The following is a 24,034-nucleotide window of genomic DNA, read 5'->3' as shown; positions in this document are numbered from 1 at the left end:
TATTGGGGGCAGAACAGCCCTATTGGGTTTATTTAATGGTTAAATGATTCCCTTTTCTCTGTAATAATAAAACAGTACCTGTACTTGATCCCAACTAAGATATAATTACCCCTTATTGGGGGCAGAACAGTCCTATTGGGTTTATTTAATGGTTAAATGATTCCCTTTTCTCTGTAATAATAAAACAGTACCTGTACTTGATCCCAACTAAGATATAATTACCCCTTATTGGGGCAGAACAGTCCTATTGGGTTTATTTAATGGTTAAATGATTCCCTTTTCTCTGTAATAATAAAACAGTACCTGTACTTGATCCCAACTAAGATATAATTACCCCTTATTGGGGCAGAACAGCCCTTTTGGGTTTATTTAATGGTTAAATGATTCCCTTTTCTCTGTAATAATAAAACAGTACCTGTACTTGATCCCAACTAAGATATAATTACCCCTTATTGGGTTTATATAATGGATAACAGGTCCTATACCTAAATACTAAATACTGTATAAGACTTTTCTTTATCAATGAGGACTTTCTGTTCTTATTTGCCCTTCTAATTGCTGGAATTAGGATTACTCCAAACAGAGGTGGGGGGGTAAAAAAAAAAAAAAAAAAATAACCAATGAAGTGCGTAAATGTAATTTATTTTATATATATAAAGAGGCCCCTGAATATTTAATGTCTGTTTGTCACATAACAGCAATAATAACGACTATACCCAGCTATTAGAATTAATATTTATGACGGCGGCATGAAATATTCATGGAGACAGAGTGTGTAGGAAGGGGAGAGCATGGGGGTGGCAGAACCAAGAATGAGGAGGGAGGGCTCGGAAGGAGATTTAATATACATCGGGCTCTGTTTACTGGTTGGCTTGATGTTTAAAGATAGCTTGACAAGGCTCGGCAGGAATCTGTCACTCACCCTTTGTGCTGGGGGGGGGGGCAGTGTTGACAGCTCGCAGATTGAATTTCCGACAGCGGTGGTAAAAAATAAAAAAAATAAAATGTTTAAATAAAAAAAAAAAGTGCCTTAATACCCCCCTTCCGTTGCGGAGCTCTTTCCCTTATTTTATCGCCCGAGGCTGACTGTTCGAGCTGCCTCTCCTGTCTCCCCTGCCATCAGGCGGAATTAAGGAGCTAATGAGCGCCATGGAGGACTTTAGAGCCGGGGCCCCCTCGCCGCAATGTTTACGGGTTATTAAATGATAATGCGCCGCCGCTGTATAATTTATCAGCCAATTAAAGGAAGTGTTAGTTGATTTGATGGAATGAGGAGCTACAAAATGCATTTAACTAATCGAGAAGGCCCCGGCCCGGCTTCCCTGCGATCCGCTGCCGGCCCGGGCCTCTCGGATTACGCGGCTAATTGCTTGACTTGATGGGCTTGTCACCGATACCCCATGCATATTTCATTGCGCTCAAAGACTTCAATTGTGTGCGTCCGTGTCGCTGCTGTAATATGTAGAAGCCAAGCCAAAGTTGAGTTTAGTTAAAGTGCTCGGCCGGCTCTGAGCTGAGGGGAGGGGGGAGCGGGGAGAGGGATGGGGGGGGCCGTTAAAGAGCTTCCCTCCCTTGTCTCGAAACTGGGTGGGTAACACAAATCCTCCGTGTTAAATGTCGCTCTGCAATTACGTGATTAAAAGGCAGCGGCATGCGATAGTCTTTTGTTTTACATCTTCTTCACACCGGTCTGTCACTGCCGGGAGCGCGACCAAATGGCTAAAGGGGAACGGAGACCTGCAAGGAGGGAACACAAGTCTTCTGAGGGGGATTTATTAAAACTCGTCGGATTTAGATTTGTTAGAAACCGCAAAAAAAACGAATTTCTATGAATGGCATAAAGGTCCCCATACACGGGCAGATCCGCTCGCTTGGCGATGTCACCAAACAAATGGATCTTCTCCCGATATCCCCACCTAAGGGTGGGCGATATCGGGAGAATCCAGGCTAATTCGATCGTTTGGCCCTGGGCATAGGTGGGCATAGGCAAAGGTCCCGAATACGACTAGATTTTCTTACCTGCCTGATCGAGATGTGCCCGATTTCAGGCCAGATATCGGTCAGGCAGGCCCGTTGGTAGTGCCCACACACGGGCCGATTAGCTGCCGAATTGGTCTAAGGGACCCATATCGGCAGCTAGAATCGGCCCGTGAACTGAAAAAGATCCAATGGAAAAGCCATGGGAAAGTCACGACTTTTCCACTTGTCGCATTATTGCACAAAAGCCGGCGGCAAATAACCCAAAACCTCTAAAGTCACAAGTAGGGATGCACCAAACCCACTTTTTTGGGATCGGCCAAACCCACCCTGACGGATTCCCGAACTGAATCTATGCTATGAAACGAAACCAAATCCATCAAAAAAATTCTGGATTCGGCCCGAATCCCGAACCCAATCCGGGATTTGGTGCATCCCTAATCACAAGGCAAAGAAAGATCTTCCAGTTAGGCTGATGGCAGATGAGGCGCAGGGCAGATAGTTTCGGCAAGCAGAAAAACGTTTGCTGAAAATTCCGCCCTACGCCTCCTACTTGTGCCTGCACCCAAATGAATGGGATGCGCTCGGGTGCAGGCACATGTAGCCGAAATGCGCATAAAAAACGCAAGAGTTTGAAAGGCTCGCCGGTGGGATGGCATACGCGGTGCTGCGATGTCCTGAAGTCGCCCAAAGTTTACTCTCAAGATAACTGTGAGACATTGCAGCGCCGCGTATGACATCCCACCGGCGATTTACATTCTAGCCGGTGGGATGGCATCAGTCGCCAGCGACAGCGAAGATTTGTCGCGGGCCGACTAATCTCTCAGTCTGCCACTGCCCTTAGATGGAGAATTTTCAGACAGAATTGCTGCAGTTCTTTCGCATAATAAATCTTGGAAAAGTCTCAGCTTTTTTGGGTTTTTAGTGACAAAAAGCCCAACCCAACAACGTCCCGGCTTAATAACTGCCCCCCTCATATTTGCCCAGGGGCAGTAACCCAAAGCAACCCATTAGCAGGAAGCATTTACTGGTTACCCGTCTCATTGGTCACTATGGGTTTCTACTACTGGGTAGACCTATAGCTTTTATAACACATGGGGGTTCATGTTTTATGATAGCCCACCATTTGAAGGTCCCCATACACGGCCAATTGTAGCTGGCGATATCTGTCCCTTAGACCAATACGGCAGCTAATCGGCCCGTGTAGGGGCAAAAACAACAGGCCTGCCTGAGCAATATCTGGCCTGAAATCGGGCAGATATTGATTGGTCAGGTTAAAAAATTTAGTCGGATTGGGGACCGCATTGGCTCGTTGATGCAGTCCCCGAACCGACTGTGCCTATTCCAGAGTTCTAATTTGATAGTTTGGCCCCAGGGCCAAACGACTGAATTAGCCTAAATTCCCCCAATATCGCCCACCTGTAGGTGGGGGATATCGGGAGAAGATCCGCTCACTTGGCGACATCGCCAAAAGAGCAGATCTTCAAGTGTATGGCCACCTTAAGACCTCTCTCAGGTCCCCTTCTGCCTCATACCTATAATGCCTGACTGCTCTGCCCCCAAATGGTGGCCCTATATGTGGCACAGGAGCACACTCACCCCCCCTTTGCCTCATTCTGTTCATTCTGACCCCTCCCTTAGAATTGCACCCTTTCCCCTCTTCCACTCCTAGTTAAGGTAGCCATACATTGAAACATACTCTTGTTGGCCCAAACACGCCCAACCCGTGGGTCCCAGGCCGGCCCACACATCACTAGTGAGCACCCATTAGAGTGCATGTATTTACTAGTACAGGTATGGGATCCCTTATCCGGAAACCCAAATAAGATATAATTAATCCTTATTGGATGCAAAACAATCCTATTGGGTTTAATGTTTTATTGCTTTTTAGTACACTTAAGGTATGGAGATCCAAATTACGGAAAGACCCCTTATCCGGAATACCCTTGGTCCCGAGCATTCTGGATAATGGGTCCTATACCTGTATTAGAAGCAATATACCCCTTGTGCCATGGGCCCTTATGTCATGTGACTTTAAAGCACTTAAATTGGAATATGCAACTTAGGGAGTCTGGTAATCACCCAGATTTAGTAGTGCGGTTTGAAGCCAGTGGGTCGGCGGGATCCCTCGGCCGGTTGGGTGCAGTTAGTGACACCTTTTAGCAGACTTACCGGAGCGTTTGACATGTAAGCAGATGACAGGAATCGATAGACCATCTGCTCTCCTCCTTGGCCGCTTTAAGCTCAGGCTTCATTAATACTGGGTTTAATTTTCTGCTCAGCGGAGCTTTAGGTTTATCTGTGTATCGTTAATTTCCCCAGTGTGCAGGGTGGCGCTACGGCCCGGGTGGCTACATGGCGCAAAGCGTGTACAGATTTTTCTACTTGACAAGACACATTAGTTAATGGGCAGTTCCCTAATAGTGAATAAGCCACCTGTGATGGAACAGGGAGATACGGTTATCCTCATCTTTTATGGATGTGCCGCTGACATATTAGACTGGTGCTTTAACCTCAGTCTTTGCCCAGTGGAGCTTACAATCAACAACATCTAATTAGTTAGTTTAAGCAGAAGATAATTAACCTACTAGGATGTTCCTGGACTGTGGGAGGATGGGGCACCAGAAGGAAATTCACACAAACTGACAACGCACCAATGATGCCCTGCCCGGCAATGAACGCAAGGCCCTAGCACTGTGCCGTAGCAACCCTTACCTCTATGGCATTCACACTGTTCTACACAAAAGTATAGGGATCCCCAGGATCAAAAATCTAATAGTTAACCCCACCAACCAGCTACTGAACCATCTACTTGACCCCCAAGATCTGTGAACTAATGGGAACCTCCCCAACCAGCCACTGAACCAAATGTTTGATCCCCAGAATCAGTAACTCAGTGGTAACCTCACCAACCAGCCACTGAATCAGTTATAAGAACCACAGGATCAACAACCTATTGTTAACTCCACCAACTAGCCACTGAACCAACTTCTAGACCCCCAGAATCAGTAATTCAGTGGTAACCTCACCAACCAGCCACTGAACCAAATGTTAGATCCCCAGAATCAGTAATTCAGTGGTAACCTCACCAACCAGCCACTGAACCAAATGTTTGATCCCCAGAATCAGTAATTCAGTGGTAACCTCACCAACCAGCCACTGAATCAGTTATAAGAACCACAGGATCAACAACCTATTGTTAACTCCACCAACCAGCCACTGAACCAACTTCTAGATCCCCAGAATCAGTAACTATGTGGTAACCTCACCAACTAGCCACTGAACCAAATGTTAGATCCCCAGAATCAGTAATTCAGTGGTAACCTCACCAACTAGCCACTGAACCAAATGTTTGATCCCCAGAATCAGTAACTCAGCGGTAACCTCACCAACCAGCCACTGAACCAAATGTTTGATCCCCAGAATCAGTAATTCAGTGGTAACCTCACCAACTAGCCACTGAACCAAATGTTTGATCCCCAGAATCAGTAATTCAGTGGTAACCTCACCAACTAGCCACTGAACCAAATGTTTGATCCCCAGAATCAGTAACTCAGTGGTAACCTCACCAACCAGCCACTGAACCAAATGTTTGATCCCCAGAATCAGTAATTCAGTGGTAACCTCACCAACTAGCCACTGAACCAAATGTTTGATCCCCAGAATCAGTAATTCAGTGGTAACCTCACCAACTAGCCACTGAACCAAATGTTAGATCCCCAGAATCAGTAATTCAGTGGTAACCTCACCAACTAGCCACTGAACCAGATGTTTGATCCCCAGAATCAGTAATTCAGTGGTAACCTCACCAACTAGCCACTGAACCAGATGTTTGATCCCCAGAATCAGTAATTCAGTGGTAACCTCACCAACCAGCCACTGAACCAAATGTTTGATCCCCAGAATCAGTAATTCAGTGGTAACCTCACCGACCAGCCACTGAACCAAATGTTAGATCCCCAGAATCAGTAATTCAGTGGTAACCTCACCAACTAGCCACTGAACCAAATGTTAGATCCCCGGAATCAGTAATTCAGTGGTAACCTCACCAACTAGCCACTGAACCAAATGTTTGATCCCCAGAATCAGTAATTCAGTGGTAACCTCACCAACTAGCCACTGAACCAAATGTTTGATCCCCAGAATCAGTAATTCAGTGGTAACCTCACCAACTAGCCACTGAACCAAATGTTTGATCCCCAGAATCAGTAATTCAGTGGTAACCTCACCAACCAGCCACTGAACCAAATGTTAGATCCCCAGAATCAGTAACTCAGTGGTAACCTCACCAACTAGCCACTGAACCAAATGTTTGATCCCCAGAATCAGTAACTTAGTGGTAACCTCATCAACCAGCCACTGAACCAAATGTTTGATCCCCAGAATCAGTAACTCAGTGGTAACCTCACCAACCAGCCACTGAACCAAATGTTAGATCCCCAGAATCAGTAACTCAGTGGTAACCTCACCAACTAGCCACTGAACCAAATGTTTGATCCCCAGAATCAGTAACTTAGTGGTAACCTCATCAACCAGCCACTGAACCAAATGTTTGATCCCCAGAATCAGTAATTCAGTGGTAACCTCACCAACTAGCCACTGAACCAAATGTTAGATCCCCAGAATCAGTAATTCAGTGGTAACCTCATCAACTAGCCACTGAACCAAATGTTTGATCCCCAGAATCAGTAACTCAGTGGTAACCTCACCAACTAGCCACTGAACCAAATGTTAGATCCCCAGAATCAGTAACTCAGTGGTAACCTCACCAACCAGCCACTGAACCAAATGTTAGATCCCCAGAATCAGTAACTCAGTGGTAACCTCACCAACTAGCCACTGAACCAAATGTTTGATCCCCAGAATCAGTAACTTAGTGGTAACCTCATCAACCAGCCACTGAACCAAATGTTTGATCCCCAGAATCAGTAACTCAGTGGTAACCTCACCAACCAGCCACTGAACCAAATGTTAGATCCCCAGAATCAGTAACTCAGTGGTAACCTCACCAACTAGCCACTGAACCAAATGTTTGATCCCCAGAATCAGTAACTTAGTGGTAACCTCATCAACCAGCCACTGAACCAAATGTTTGATCCCCAGAATCAGTAATTCAGTGGTAACCTCACCAACCAGCCACTGAACCAAATGTTTGATCCCCAGAATCAGTAATTCAGTGGTAACCTCACCAACTAGCCACTGAACCAAATGTTTGATCCCCAGAATCAGTAACTCAGTGGTAACCTCATCAACCAGCCACTGAACCAAATGTTAGATCCCCAGAATCAGTAACTCAGCGGTAACCTCACCGACCAGCCACTGAACCAAATGTTTGATCCCCAGAATCAGTAACTCAGCGGTAACCTCACCGACCAGCCACTGAATCAATTATAAAAACCACAGGATCAACAACCTATTGTTAACTCCACCAACCAGCCACTGAACCAACTTCTAGACCCCCAGGATCAGTAACCCCTTGGTAACCTCACAAACCAACCCCAACATTGGCAACCTAATTTGAACCACAAGATGTATCCTCAAGATCAGAGTTTTTTTAAGCTATAGAATCTCCAGGATCAATGATATATTGGCAGTCTCACCAACCAACCACTGAAGCACTCACTGTCATGTTAGTCCCCTCTCCAACCAGCCATTGGATCAACTATTGGGTAATCCCAGGATGGCTGACATACTGGTAGCTCTTCCCACTAGTGGATATCCTCCAAATCAGTGATCCCCAACCAGTGGCTCAGGGGCAACATGTTGCTCCCCAACCCCTTGGATGTTGCTCTCAGTGCCCACAAACCAGGGAGTTATTTTTGAATTCCTGACTTGGGGGCAAGTTTTGGTTGAATAAAAACAAGATTTCCTACCAAATAAAGCCCCTGTAAGCTGATAGGGTGCATAGAGGCCCCTAATAGCCAATCACAGCCCTTATTTGGCTCCTCCATGAACTTTTATGGTGCTTGTGTTGCTCCCCAAGTCTTTTTACATTTGACTGTGACTCACGAGTAAGAAAGGTTGGGTACCCCTGGTCTAAATCATTTTCATACTGGTAACGTCTCCAACTAGTGGGTATCCTCCAAATCAGGGATCCCCAACCTTTCTTACCCGTGAGTCACAGTCAAATGTAAAAAGACTTGGAGAGCAACACAAGCACCATAAACGTTCATGGAGGAGCCAAATAAGGGCTGTGATTGGCTATTAGGGGCCTCTATGCACCCTATCAGCTTACAGGGGCTTTATTTGGTAGGAGATCTTGTTTTTATTCAACCAAAACTTGCCCCCAAGTCAGGAATTCAAAAATAACTCCCTGGTTTGGGGGCGCTGGGAGCAACATCCAAGGGGTTGGGGAGCAACATGTTACCCCTGAGCTACTGGTTGGTGATCACTGCTCCAAACCATTTTCATACTGGTAACCTTTCCCACTAGTGGGTATCCTCCACACCATTTTCATAGTGGTAACCTCCCTAACTAGTGGGTATCCTCCAAACCATTTTCATAGTAGTAACCTCCCTAACTAGTGGGTATCCTCAAACCATTTTCATACTGGTAACCTCCCTAACTAGTGGGTATCCTCCAAACCATTTTCATACTGGTAACCTCCCTAACTAGTGGGTATCTTCCAAATCATTGTCATACTGGTAACCTCCCCAGTTAGCTGCAGGACCAAGCTGTGGGTATCTCCAGGACTGCAGGCAAACTGATAGATTAGTTAATGGTCTGCATTGTGGTCCAATTTCCACTAAGTCAGGGCAAGTCTCAAGTTCTAGATAATCTCAGTAACAGTTCTCTGTATTATTAAGTGGCATCAGTAACTCCGGCATGTCTGACCTTCCTACAGAGACCAGTGACCTTCAGCGCAGTCTCTCTGTTGTGTATCTGCCCCCCAAACATGACCTGCCCTCGCTTTCACATTACATGGGGGATCCCAGAAACCCACCTCAAACCCCAAAGGCTCCCAGTTTTACCATGACCCATAGGTTGCACAAAACTGCCCTAACTGCTGCCTGTGTTTCATCTTTACAGATAAGGAAGAGTCCATTGTATCAGGGGATACAGGTTATTGATTGACTGCCTTCTCCTCCTCTCACAATTGCTCTGAAGAACCAAGGAGGCGGGATCAAATGAAAAAGGGAAAGTCATTTCAGTTTCACTGTTCTGCGCTTTTTAGTTAATTGCAAAATAACTGAGGGTTAACTGCTCCTTTAAATGTAACTCAGTCCCAATGTTTGTTATGATTGAGATGAAAATGACTGTGATAATTAACGAACTCCCTAATTACCCACCCTACAGAGGGCCAATGGCATAAGTTGGCATGACTGGCACTATATCCCTATCTATATGCAAGGCTAATCTAGATTAGAAGAGCAGAAGCCTCTCTATAATTAATTACAGGGCGCAATTAGCAAAGATCGCTCGGTTTTCATTAAACGAACTAAGAAGAAGAAAAAAAAAAAAACCTTTTATAGAAAGGTCTGACACGGCAGGTAACGAGATAGCTGTTAATTAATAAAACTGTCAGCCGAACGTTCCCGAGTCCAGTCATCATTATCCATTCCGTAACGGAATCCCTCTATCAGTGCCCCGATCCGTCCCGCAGCTTCCAACCCAATTAACTTAATGCTATGCAGATGAGCCGGCTTCGTTATTAGCTTAAAGCCCACAAACGTTAATGGCATAATTGGGGCTTCAACGGGGTAATTAGACATGACTTTTTCCATTAGTCTTACACGGCTAATTATTGTTGATGGGAGCGAGGGGACGGGTCCCGGGGCAGCTGGCTACACTGGGTATGCACTCAGCATCATCATTGGAACAAGCAGCCATTAGATATTCTGGGCGAGGGGAGCCAGAACGTATAAACAGCCCCCTCCCCAGGCAAACGCCCAGTAACGTTATACTCACCTGGCGCGCACACTTGTCACCTGATAACGCAGAGCGGCCAGTTGCATTCATATAACAATAAGCTGTACCCCCATACTGTACTGTCTAAGGGAAACACTATGGCACCTCCCTCCCATATGTATAAATACAAATATACAGAGAAGGAATGTTCTGGGCACACAATAAGCTGTACCCCCATACTGTATTGTCTAAGGGAAACACTATGGCACCTCCCTCCCATATGTATAAATACAAATATACAGAGAAGGAATGTTCTGGGCACACAATAAGCTGTACCCCCATACTGTACTGTCTAAGGGAAACACTATGGCACCTCCCTCCCATATGTATAAATACAAATATACAGAGAAGGAATGTTCTGGGCACACAATAAGCTGTACCCCCATACTGTACTGTCTAAGGGAAACACTATGGCACCTCCCTCCCATATGTATAAATACAAATATACAGAGAAGGAATGTTCTGGGCACACAATAAGCTGTACCCCCATACTGTAATGTCTAAGGGAAACACTATGGCACCTCCCTCCCATATGTATAAATACAAATATACAGAGAAGGAATGTTCTGGGCACACAATAAGCTGTACCCCCATACTGTAATGTCTAAGGGAACACTATGGCACCCCCCTCCCATATGTATAAATACAAATATACAGAGAAGGAATGTTCTGGGCACACAATAAGCTGTACCCCCATACTGTACTGTCTAAGGGAAACACTATGGCACCTCCCTCCCATATGTATAAATACAAATATACAGAGAAGGAATGTTCTGGGCACACAATAACTTATATGCCTGTATTTATCTGCCAGTGTGACTGTACAGTATATCATTTGAACTGTAGACAGCTCTCCAGGTTTGTCTCTCACACATATTAGTGATATATAGTGATATAGCAAATGTCCACGTCTCCCACTGTATTCTGGAAGTGAATAATTTGGGGGTTGCTTGCTGCCCCCAGACATATTGTACCGTGCTGGCCTCTCTCTAGGGGCTGGAATATATTCCTACACTGAAATGGTTTATTAAACTTTGTCAATATCAATTCCAAGGGCAAATATTTTTTGCTCTTCCCATTTTGGTAGAGAAAATGGATCTTCAAAACAAAACTGTTGATTTAGAAGGGTCCCGGTTGTGATAGCGAGGATAGCCCTTAACCCCAGAATGTGTCCTTGTGGCCACTTTGGGCAAAGTAAACACTGGTGAGAGTGACTATTGTAATCCAACTTCAGACAAAATTGGATAGGATTCTGGGAGAATATTACTATTCTACATCATCAGCAAAACAAGATAACAGCAAGAACACACAAATCATATATATGAAGAAGGCATGTTCTAGGCACACAATAAGCTGTACCCCCATACTGTACTGTCTAAGGGAAACACTATGGCACCTCCCTCCCATATGTATAAATACAAATATACAGAGAAGGAATGTTCTGGGCACACAATAAGCTGTACCCCCATACTGTACTGTCTAAGGGAAACACTATGGCACCTCCCTCCCATATGTGTAAATACAAATATACAGAGAAGGAATGTTCTGGGCACACAATAAGCTGTACCCCCATACTGTACTGTCTAAGGGAAACACTATGGCACCTCCCTCCCATATGTATAAATACAAATATACAGAGAAGGAATGTTCTGGGCACACAATAAGCTGTACCCCCATACTGTACTGTCTAAGAGAAACACTATGGCACCTCCCTCCCATATGTATAAATACAACTATACAGAGAAGGAATGTTCTGGGCACACAATAAGCTGTACCCTCATACTGTACTGTCTAAGGGAAACACTCTGGCACCTCCCTCCCATATGTATAAATACAAATATACAGAGAAGGAATGTTCTGGGCACACAATAAGCTGTACCCCCATACTGTACTAAGGGAAACACTCTGGCACCTCCCTCCCATATGTATAAATACAAATATACAGAGAAGGAATGTTCTGGGCACACAATAAGCTGTACCCCCATACTGTACTGTCTAAGGGAAACACTATGGCACCTCCCTCCCATATGTATAAATACAAATATACAGAGAAGGAATGTTCTGGGCACACAATAAGCTGTACCCCCATACTGTACTGTCTAAGGGAAACACTATGGCACCTCCCTCCCATATGTATAAATACAACTATACAGAGAAGGAATGTTCTGGGCACACAATAAGCTGTACCCCCATACTGTACTGTCTAAGGGAAACACTATGGCACCCCCTACCCATACGTATAAATACAAATATACAGAGAAGGAATGTTCTGGGCACACAATAAGCTGTACCCTCATACTGTACTGTCTAAGGGAAACACTCTGGCACCTCCCTCCCATATGTATAAATACAAATATACAGAGAAGGAATGATCTGGGCACACAATAAGCTGTACCCCCATACTGTACTGTCTAAGGGAAACACTCTGGCACCTCCCTCCCATATGTATAAATACAAATATACAGAGAAGGAATGTTCTGGGCACACAATAAGCTGTACCCTCATACTGTACTGTCTAAGGGAAACACTATGGCACCTCCCTCCCATATGTATAAATACAAATATACAGAGAAGGAATGTTCTGGGCACACAATAAGCTGTACCCCCATACTGTACTGTCTAAGGGAAACACTATGGCACCTCCCTGCCATATGTATAAATACAAATATACAGAGAAGGAATGTTCTGGGCACACAATAAGCTGTACCCCCATACTGTACTGTCTAAGGGAAACACTATGGCACCTCCCTCCCATATGTATAAATACAAATATACAGAGAAGGAATGTTCTGGGCACACAATAAGCTGTACCCCCATACTGTACTGTCTAAGGGAAACACTATGGCACCTCCCTCCCATATGTATAAATACAAATATACAGAGAAGGAATGTTCTGGGCACACAATAAGCTGTACCCCCATACTGTACTGTCTAAGGGAAACATTATGGCATCTCCCTCCCATATGTATAAATACAAATATACAGAGAAGGAATGTTCTGGGCACATAATAAGCTGTACCCTCATACTGTACTGTCTAAAAGAATCAAGTGCAAATTTTAGCAATGATATATGTTGTACTGTGGAAGAATTAACTCTTCCCTTATCTGCACAGCACTATCATGAATTGATGTTTACCTTGTACCATATTAGTTCCCCAGAGGCACCGCAGCAAGAGGTTAAAGGGGCATCCCAAAATCTATACGATTTATGGAAGAAAGTACACCGACGGCGAATGAAAGCAATGGGCCCTAAGTCTGTTTTCACAAGGCAATCTCTGTTCAAACACAGTAAGTCCGCTCACCGCCACCCCCATAGGCGGCTGATGGTAGGGGGCAGCCAGACTGGAGGTTTAAAAGGCAGTGTACCTTTTAGATGGGCCTGCTTCAAAAGTAATTGCTCCTGGTCTCTGGCGAGACTGCCTGCAAACTGAGTAACACACTCTCATAAACTAAGTTTTAACCTGAGGGGAGGTAGAGGTGACCCCCGCCATGTGTTTCCCAAATGGAATTTACCAGGCTCTCTCGAGCACGAAGGCTTCAAAGGCAGCCTCCTATTGCTTGCCGAGCTCACCGACTGATGGAAATGCTAGGGGGTCAGAGGGGAGATTTCTGCTTGAATATAAAAAAAAAAAAGTTCATTTTCCGCCAAGTTTTTAAGCTCTTTATTTCTCAAAGACCCCAGGCGTTAGGTGTGATATGGCTGGTGTTTTCCCCATCAGCACGATTTAGTAGCCTGACCTTTCCAAGGAGCGTGCTGAATTCCTATTACAGACTAGGGACATATGCGGAGGCACTCACCTTTATATGGCCTTGCAGTGGAAATGTCATCAACGCATTTTGTGCTTTGGGGTGAGCTATTCGTGTAAGTGGTGGTGTGCAAAAGGAGAGGCCCGAGGCCTCATTGTGGGTAAAAACACCTCTATACTCGCAAGGTCCCCACAGTTGCAGGGTCTGTTCATCAACAGTCACTGGCTGATATACTCATCTAAAGGTGGCCATACACGATAAGATCCGCTCGTTTGGCGAGGTCGCCAAGTGAGCGGATCATTTCCCGATATCCACACCTACGGGTGGGCGATATTGGGCAAATGTAGGCTAAAGGTCCCCATACACGTTAAGATTCGCTCGCTTGGCGAGATCGCCAAGCGAGCGAATCTTCACCCAATATCCCCACCTACAGGTGGGCGATATTGGGGAGCTTGTAGGCTAATTCGATTTGGCCCTGATCGAATTATATTGGCGGCAATGGGGCAGTCAGTTCGGGGATGGCATCAACGAGCTGATGCGGTCCCCGATCCAACTGAATTTTCTAACCTGGGCGATCGATATCTGGCCAATTTCAGACCAGATATCGGTCGGGCAGGCCCTTCGTTTCTGCCCCTACTCGGGCCAATGAGCTGCTGAATCGGTCCAGGGGACCGATATCGGCAGCTACAATCGTCCCGTGTATGGGAACCTTTATTTTATCCTGAGGCTAAACGATCGAATTATAGAGGCGGCAATAGACTCAGTCGGCTCAGGGACCGCATTAACGAGCCGTTGCGGCCCCCCATCCCACTAAATCTTTTAACCTGCCCGATCGATATCTGGCCAATTTCAGGCCAGATATTGGTTGGGCATGCCTGTCGTTCCTGCCCCTACATGGGCCGATAAGATGCTCCCAATTTCCTTTATCCTTTCCTCTACTTTAAGTAACCATAAATGGGTCAACATTGGCTGCCAAACTGGCCACTCAACAAGGCAGCAGATTATTGGAGTCAAAATGAAAGTACACCCCAATAATATATGTTAAGAAGGGATGCAATCAAGCCACTGATGTGGTCATTTCTTTACTGAGATGTTTGTTGGCTTGGGGGTCAAACAGTCTGATTACCCTAACAAGACCCATTAATTGGCCTTAATGCAGAGGAACAACAAAATCTGGGCTAAAAATGTGTTCTCCTAAAGTATGAGAAGCCTATCTGAGGTACAAGAACCCAATAACGGAAGCCATGGCACTTTTAGTGCAGGAAAGTATTACGGGCTAAAAGGTTGTAGGATGCATGATGTCTATTTGTGGTAGAAGGACCTATCATCTAAGGAAACCTTAAGACATTTAGTGCAGCAAATGATTATAGTCAGAAAAGTCATACTGTAGGGATGTGAGTTGTCTATTTGTGGTAGAAGAACCACATGTCTGAGGAAGCCATGATACCTCTAGTACAGTAAATGATTATAGTCAGAAAAGTCATACTCTAGGGATGCGAAAAGTCTATTTGTGGTAGAAGAACCACATGTCTGAGGAAGCCATGATACCTCTAGTACAGTAAATGATTATGGGCTGAAAAGTCATACTCTAGGGATGCCAGAAGCCTATTTGCAGTAGAGGAACCACATGTCTGAGGAAGCCAAGATACATCTAATGCAGCAAATTATTATGAGCTGAAAAGTCTTACTCTAGGGATTTGAGAAGCCTATTTGTGGTAGAAGAACCACATGTCTGTCTGAGGAAACCTGGATACATCTAGTGCAGTGAATAATCATGGGATATAAAGTTATACTCTAGGGATGTGAGAAATCTATTTGTGGTAGAAGGACCCCTTTTAATTGCACATAGTCTGAGGAAGCCGTGACAAATCAAGAGCAACAATTGATAATGGTCTGAAAAGTTGTATAGTAGGGATGGTAGAAGGACTAGGAAGCCATGACACATCTAGGGCTGTTGATTTTGTATACTAGGGTTGTGATAATTCAGTCTGGGGTAGAAGGACCCTTTCAGTGCACCATGTCACTTCTAGTGCAGCAAATGATATGGGCTCAAAAGTCATACTCTGAGGATGCGTGAAGTCTATATTTGGTAGAAAGACCACGTCTGGGGAACCCATGATACATCTAGTGCAGCAAATGATTATGGGCTGGACTGAAAGTCACTCTAAGGATGTCTAAGGAAGCCATGATATGTCTAGTGCAGCTGAAAAGTCATACTCTAGGGGTGCAAGAAGAATATTTGTGGTAAAAAGAATTTGAAAAATTTAGTGCAGCAAATGATTATAGTCTAAAAAGTCATACTCTAGGGATGCGAGAAGTCTATTTGTGGTAGAAGAACCACATGTCTTAGGAAGCCATGATACCTCTAGTACAGTAAATGATTACGGGCTGAAAAGTCATACTCTAGGGATGCCAGAAGTCTATTTGTGGTAGAAGAACCACATGTCTGAGGAAGCCAAGATACATCTAATGCAGCAAATTATTATGAGCTGAAAAATCTTACTCTAGGGATTTGAGAAGCCTATTTGTGGTAGAAGAACCACATGTCTGAGGAAACCTGGATACATCTAGTGCAGTGAATAATTATGGGCTATAAAGTTATACTCTAGGGATGTGAGAAATCTATTTGTGGTAGAAGGACCCCTTTTAATTGCACATAGTCTGAGGAAGCCGTGACAAATCAAGAGCAACAATTGATAATGGTCTGAAAAGTTGTATACTAGGGATGGTAGAAGGACTAGGAAGCCATGACACATCTAGGGCTGTTGATTTTGTATACTAGGGTTGTGATAATTCAGTCTGGGGTAGAAGGACCCTTTCAGTGCACCATGTCACTTCTAGTGCAGCAAATTATATGGGCTCAAAAGTCATACTCTGAGGATGCGTGAAGTCTATATTTGGTAGAAAGACCACGTCTGGGGAACCCATGATACATCTAGTGCAGCAAATGATTATGGGCTGGACTGAAAGTCACTCTAAGGATGTCTAAGGAAGCCATGATATGTCTAGTGCAGCTGAAAAGTCATACTCTAGGGGTGCAAGAAGAATATTTGTGGTAAAAAGAATTTGAAAAATTTAGTGCAGCAAATGATTATAGTCTAAAAAGTCATACTCTAGGGATGCGAGAAGTCTATTTGTGGTAGAAGAACCACATGTCTTAGGAAGCCATGATACCTCTAGTACAGTAAATGATTACGGGCTGAAAAGTCATACTCTAGGGATGCCAGAAGTCTATTTGTGGTAGAAGAACCACATGTCTGAGGAAGCCAAGATACATCTAATGCAGCAAATTATTATGAGCTGAAAAATCTTACTCTAGGGATTTGAGAAGCCTATTTGTGGTAGAAGAACCACATGTCTGAGGAAACCTGGATACATCTAGTGCAGTGAATAATTATGGGCTATAAAGTTATACTCTAGGGATGTGAGAAATCTATTTGTGGTAGAAGGACCCCTTTTAATTGCACATAGTCTGAGGAAGCCGTGACAAATCAAGAGCAACAATTGATAATGGTCTGAAAAGTTGTATAGTAGGGATGGTAGAAGGACTAGGAAGCCATGACACATCTAGGGCTGTTGATTTTGTATACTAGGGTTGTGATAATTCAGTCTGGGGTAGAAGGACCCTTTCAGTGCACCATGTCACTTCTAGTGCAGCAAATGATATGGGCTCAAAAGTCATACTCTGAGGATGCGTGAAGTCTATATTTGGTAGAAAGACCACGTCTGGGGAACCCATGATACATCTAGTGCAGCAAATGATTATGGGCTGGACTGAAAGTCACTCTAAGGATGTGAGAATCCTATTTGAAGAACCACATGTCTAAAGAAGCCATGATATGTCTAGTGCAGCTGAAAAGTCATACTCTAGGGATGCAAGAAGAATATTTGTGGTAGAAGAACCACACTTCTGAGGAAGCCATAATACCTCTAGTACAGTAAATGATTATGGGCTGAAAAGTCATACTCTAGGGATGCCAGAAGTCTATTTGTGGTAGAAGAACCACATGTCTTAGGAAGCCATGATACCTCTAGTACAGTAAATGATTACGGGCTGAAAAGTCATACTCTAGGGATGCCAGAAGTCTATTTGTGGTAGAAGAACCACATGTCTGAGGAAGCCAAGATACATCTAATGCAGCAAATTATTATGAGCTGAAAAGTCTTACTCTAGGGATTTGAGAAGCCTATTTGTGGTAGAAGAACCACATGTCTGAGGAAGCCTGGATACATCTAGTGCAGTGAATAATTATGGGCTATAAAGTTATACTCTAGGGATGTGAGAAATCTATTTGTGGTAGAAGGATCCCTTTTAATTGCACATAGTCTGAGGAAGCCATGACAAATCAAGAGCAACAATTGATAATGGTCTGAAATGTTGTATAGTAGGGATGCAAGAAGTCACTCTGTGGTAGAAGGTCCTAGAAGGACTAGGAAGCCATGACACATCTAGGGCTGTTGATTTTGTATACTAGGGTTGTGATAATTCAGTCTGGGGTAGAAGGACCCTCAATGCACCATGTCACTTCTAGTGCAGCAAAAAAGTCAGCCTGTAGTAGAGGGACCCATTCAATGTAAATAGCTTGAGGAAATTGTGATACTTCTTGAGTAGCAAAGGGTTATTGAATAAACACTGCAAGCAGAGGCTATTTTTGGGCAGTTTATTGTCCAACACACAGGAGAGGTATAAATGTGTGGACTATTAGGGTGTTGACTAAAAGAATAATGGCAGTTATTTTAGATCATGGAGAAGCATAAATCTCTTGGTACTTAGATCCCTCTGCTGGCCTCCTTCCCCCCTCTCTCCTCAACCAGGAGCCAGTCCCACCCTGAGCGAAAGAAAAGAGCCGTACGGGGTGGAATCCATATCCTAAAATAAATATTCTAGTCCAGTCTTAGTAAACTCTCTGATAATGCCACCGCGGATGGGTCACCGAGGTTTTATTAGCTCAATTAACGAGGAGTAAGAGAAGGCTTACAGCAAGCTCTTCAAACGCTCAGAGAATTGAGCTGCTAGTAATGCAGTTATTAACCTTCACCAGGCACCGGATTTCGCGGCAGATTCCAGCCTCATTCCTTGGTTCAAGGTTTCATTAATAGGCTGTTTATTGTGTTTAATCCGCTTGGGAATCAGCAGCGGGTGATTCTAATGCCTCATCGAGGGGGAAAAAAAAAAAAAAAAAGAAAACCTAGAGTCTCAAAACAAAATAAATAAAGGCTCTTGTGCATTTAGGATTGGGAGTAAAGCTACTGGCAAGGTTGGGTGTCCTATTGTATGGCTAAATAAGAACATACAGGGAAAGGCGCTCGTATCATCTACATCCTACAATGGCCATTGGGTTGTAATCCCGGCTTTCATTCTGTCCCTTTTGATCTGCCCCCCATTGTGTTTCAGAATCAGAAACCATCATTTCCTTAATGGGTTCTTCTCGGAGTTCGTCTGAACCTTGAAGGTTTCTAGAGGGGCTGTTGGGGCGAGCTATTGTTCTCTTGGCTTTTCTCAGGGAAGATGGGTACTGCGCTCTAACATCTGTTCTCTCGTTGTGCAGAAGTGGCACGGAACGTCCGTCCCCTGTCCCTCTGGGACATAAGACTGTGCGTGCCTTGAAGCAGCAAAGAGGCTTACAGACTGGGGAAGCCATGGAGATTGAAAAGGCAGTGTCGGACTGTTTTGCTCGTATGATATTATCTTGTCTTACTTGCCCCCCCCCCCCCCCCCCCCCCCCCCCGTGCTGATCTATTAGCAATGACCCAAGCTTGGATAATCCTATATGGCCCTTCTTGAGCCAGATAATAGGCCAAGGATGAAGGATAGGAATTTTCATACTCTTTCCCATAGACCAGGGGTGTCAAACTCAATCACATAAGGGGGCCGAAATCTAAAACACAGGCCAAATTTTTTATTAATATACTTAGTAAGATACTAAGGGGTATATTTATCACAATGTGTAAAAAGTGGAGTAAGACATTACCGGTTAAGTTGCTCATAGCAGCCAATAAATGCTTTGCTACTGTTGAAATCTGATTACTGATTGGTTGCCTTGGGCAACACTACTGGTAATGCTTCACTCCACTTTTTACACAGCATGATAAATATACCCCTTAGTCTTAGTTACTATGTGAGGAAAATAGAAATTGATCAGGCTGGATGGTCAGACACACTCACCAAGGGCCACATAAAACAGCCAGGTGGGCCGGATTTGGCCCCCGGGCCTTGTGTTTGACATATGTGCCTTAGACAGTACAGTACACTGGGTTCATGTATAGATTGCTTAGAATATTTTTTCTCTGTATATTTATCTTTATACATTGTAGTGTAGTGGCAGCCATATTGTGCCTATTACATAAAATATTATAGGGGTACAGCTTATTGTGTGCACTTAACATGTTTACCTGTATTATAGCAGGTATGGATATAATACAAATTAATTTACTTTACAATATAACTCAGACTACAGCCCAAGATATTTATACAGTTGCAGAACCCCTCAGTGACTGCTAATATCCTTATCATTTACAGTAGGGGGTACATTATCCCTTATAATACATGAGTGATACTCAGAGTTCCCTGTATAACTCAGCCTGCAGCCTTGTGCCTTTATATGGGCACAGAACCCCTCAGTGACTGCTAATATCCTTATCATTTACAGTAGGGGGTACATTATCCCTTATAATACATGAGTGATACTCAGAGTTTCCTGTATAACTCAGCCTGCAGCCTTGTGCCTTTATATGGGCACAGAACCCCTCGGTGACTGCTAATATCCTTATCATTTACAGTAGGGGGTACATTATCCCTTATAATACATGAGTGATACTCAGAGTTCCCTGTATAACTCAGCCTGCAGCCTTGTGCCTTTATATGGGCACAGAACCCCTCAGTGACTGCTAATATCCTTATCATTTACAGTAGGGGGTACATTATCCCTTATAATACATGAGTGATACTCAGAGTTCCCTGTATAACTCAGCCTGCAGCCTTGTGCCTTTATATGGGCACAGAACCCCTCGGTGACTGCTAATATCCTTATCATTTACAGTAGGGGGTACATTATCCCTTATAATACATGAGTGATACTCAGAGTTCCCTGTATAACTCAGCCTGCAGTCTTGTGCCTTTATATGGGCACAGAACCCCTCCGTGACTGCTAATATCCTTATCATTTACAGTAGGGGTACATTATCCCTTATAATACATGAGTGATACTCAGAATTCCCTGTATATATTTGGTAATGGTTATTAGTAGTGTTGAAAGACCACACTGAAGTGTTGCTCTCACCTGTTGGGCACAAACCCTGCATCTTTCAGCAGAGCAGCCTGGTCAGTGTCTCGTGGGAATCCATGTAGAACCCAGCCGTGTGTAGCAGACTCCAGACTACTAAGGTGTTCTGTTAAGATCTTCAAGACAAGGTTATCTGGCACTAAAAAAAAATGTAAAACAAGGAAACATCAGTCTGCTATCCCACAGCCCCAGTCCCTTCCCAGAGGCTATTATCCCCCCACTGTTACTATAGGCACCATCTCTCCCTACTATACCTGCTATCCCACAGCCCCAGTCCCTTCCCAGAGGCTATTATCCCCCCACTGCTACTATAGGCACCATCTCTCCCTACTATACCTGCTATCCCACAGCCCCAGTCCCTTCCCAGAGGCTATTATCCCCCCACTGCTACTATAGGCACCATCTCTCCCTACTATACCTGCTATCCCACAGCCCCAGTCCCTTCCCAGAGGCTATTATCCCCCCACTGTTACTATAGGCACCATCTCTCCCTACTATACCTGCTATCCCACAGCCCCAGTCCCTTCCCAGAGGCTATTATCCCCCCACTGCTACTATAGGCACCATCTCTCCCTACTATACCTGCTATCCCACAGCCCCAGTCCCTTCCCAGAGGCTATTATCCCCCCACTGCTACTATAGGCACCATCTCTCCCTACTATACCTGCTATCCCACAGCCCCAGTCCCTTCCCAGAGGCTATTATCCCCCCACTGCTACTATAGGCACCATCTCTCCCTACTATACCTACTGCCCACAGCCCCAGTCCCTTCCCAGAGGCTATTATCCCCCCACTGCTACTATAGGCACCATCTCTCCCTACTATACCTGCTATCCCACAGCCCCAGTCGCTTCCCAGAGGCTATTATCCCAGTGCTACTATAGGCACCATCTCTCCCTACTATACCTGCTATCCCACAGCCCCAGTCCCTTCCCAGAGGCTATTATCCCAGTGCTACTATAGGCACCATCTCTCCCTACTATACCTGCTATCCCACAGCCCCAGTCCCTTCCCAGAGGCTATTATCCCAGTGCTACTATAGGCACCATCTCTCCCTACTATACCTGCTATCCCACAGCCCCAGTCCCTTCCCAGAGGCTATTATCCCACTGCTACTATAGGCACCATCTCCCTACTATACCTGCTATCCCACAGCCCCAGTCCCTTCCCAGAGGCTATTATCCCCCCACTGCTACTATAGGCACCATCTCTCCCTACTATACCTGCTATCCCACAGCCCCAGTCCCTTCCCAGAGGCTATTATCCCCCCACTGCTACTATAGGCACCATCTCTCCCTACTATACCTGCTATCCCACAGCCCCAGTCCCTTCCCAGAGGCTATTATCCCCCCACTGCTACTATAGGCACCATCTCTCCCTACTATACCTGCTATCCCACAGCCCCAGTCCCTTCCCAGAGGCTATTATCCCCACTGCTACTATAGGCACCATCTCTCCCTACTATACCTGCTATCCCACAGCCCCAGTCCCTTCCCAGAGGCTATTATCCCACTGCTACTATAGGCACCATCTCTCCCTACTATACCTGCTATCCCACAGCCCCAGTCCCTTCCCAGAGGCTATTATCCCCCCACTGTTACTATAGGCACCATCTCTCCCTACTATACCTGCTATCCTATCCCACAGCCACAGTCCCTTCCCAGAGGCTATTATATTTATTACATATCTTTATTACACTATATTTAATTATATATAAAAATGTTGGTGTAGTAAAAAATATTTCCACCAGATCAGCACATGGCAGAGCTGCTTTAAACTTTTCTTGCTAGAACTGCAGGTCGATGAGGTCCCACTATATTCACTGCCCAAGGCAGTTGCCCCTGCTTGGACACCCCAAGGCAGATCTAGTAGTATGTGCCCCCAAGGTACTTTCCCTTAGATCCTGGCAGGTTTGGATTGTACACTAAAACTGTATTCTGTGTGTGTGTGTGCAATGATATTAGCAAGGCTTTAGCTCCCTAACTGGGTGCAGACTATGGAAGCCTCTGCTCCGTGTAGATATGTTGCACTTGCAATTAAAATCAAGGCAAGCTGTGAATGATAAACCCAGAGGGCTGATGCTGAACATATATAGCTCGGAGGGGAGTAGGAAATGGGATACTGACAGAAGCCTTTATAGAAATCAAAAGATTTCAAGAACTAATACTTAAGGCAGCGCTGTCCAAGATTTTAGATGCCGTTGGCTAATTATCCGCTGCTGCTTCGCTTGTTTGGGGGCCTCATTATTACAAACAATGATGTCATACAAAGAGGTCTATGGAAACAGTGTTCTTCCTGGGGGGCATAAAATGTTTCTGATGGGCCATAACAGGCTCGCAGGGCCTCCAGTTATATCTATAGGGCTATAGGATGCATGAAACAGCCAACCCACACTGCTGCAGCACTATATTAGGGGAATGCAAAGCCTACAAATAACATGGGGGGGTACCTAGTAGGAGAAGCCCTACCCAACTACTACTGTCTTCTAGAACCCTTAAATGACCAGCATAATATTCACTGAACGCAGCAAATCAGGGCGGTCGGATGCCTAACTTTTGAAGTCCATATAAACACGACAGGCAAGTGTTTGTTTGTTGTTTACTGCCATCTACAGGAAAATGCATGAATTGCACGTTGTACAGCTCACACTAGAAAACAGATGATTTTTGCCCAAGGGCACTGGGGATGTACGGAAATTTGGAATAATGTAGCAGGGTTTGAGAATACTTTGTTATTATTATAATTATTATACAGCTTTATTTATATAACACAAAGCAAATGAGCATATCTTTTTCCAATATGGCCATCTATGTGCTGGACAGGCCCGGACTGGCAATCTGTGGGTTCTGGCAAATGCCAGAGGTGCTCCTGTAAGATGCCATAGTCAGTCACTATTTATTGGGCTGGTGGGGGGCTGTTTGTGCCTCTGTGTACTTGAAATGCCAGGGCCTATTTTAAAGCCCAGTCAAGACCCGATGTATAGAGTCTATAACCTGGCTAGGGTTTACTACAGGCCCGGACTGGCAATCTGTGAGTTCTGGCAAATGCCAGAGGGGCTGCTGTAAGGTGCCATAGACAGTCACTATTTATTGGGCTGGGGGGGGGGCTGTTTGTGCCTC

The 24,034-nt window shown here is 44.8% G+C and overlaps 1 protein-coding gene across 1 annotated transcript in view; it reads right to left on the bottom strand.

The window, feature by feature from the left end:
- Positions 1–24,034, bottom strand: part of ak8 (adenylate kinase 8) — a 76,447-nt gene that overhangs the window by 9,989 nt on the left and 42,424 nt on the right. The window contains exon 11 of the mRNA NM_203773.1: positions 20,913–21,054. Coding sequence (NP_989104.1) covers positions 20,913–21,054 — 142 coding nt within the window. The remainder of the gene's footprint in view (positions 1–20,912; positions 21,055–24,034) is intronic.

This window comes from Xenopus tropicalis, chromosome 8 (genome assembly GCF_000004195.4).
Source record: "Xenopus tropicalis strain Nigerian chromosome 8, UCB_Xtro_10.0, whole genome shotgun sequence".
NCBI classification, from domain to species: domain Eukaryota; kingdom Metazoa; phylum Chordata; class Amphibia; order Anura; family Pipidae; genus Xenopus; species Xenopus tropicalis.
This window is presented reverse-complemented; position numbering and strand designations above follow the sequence as displayed.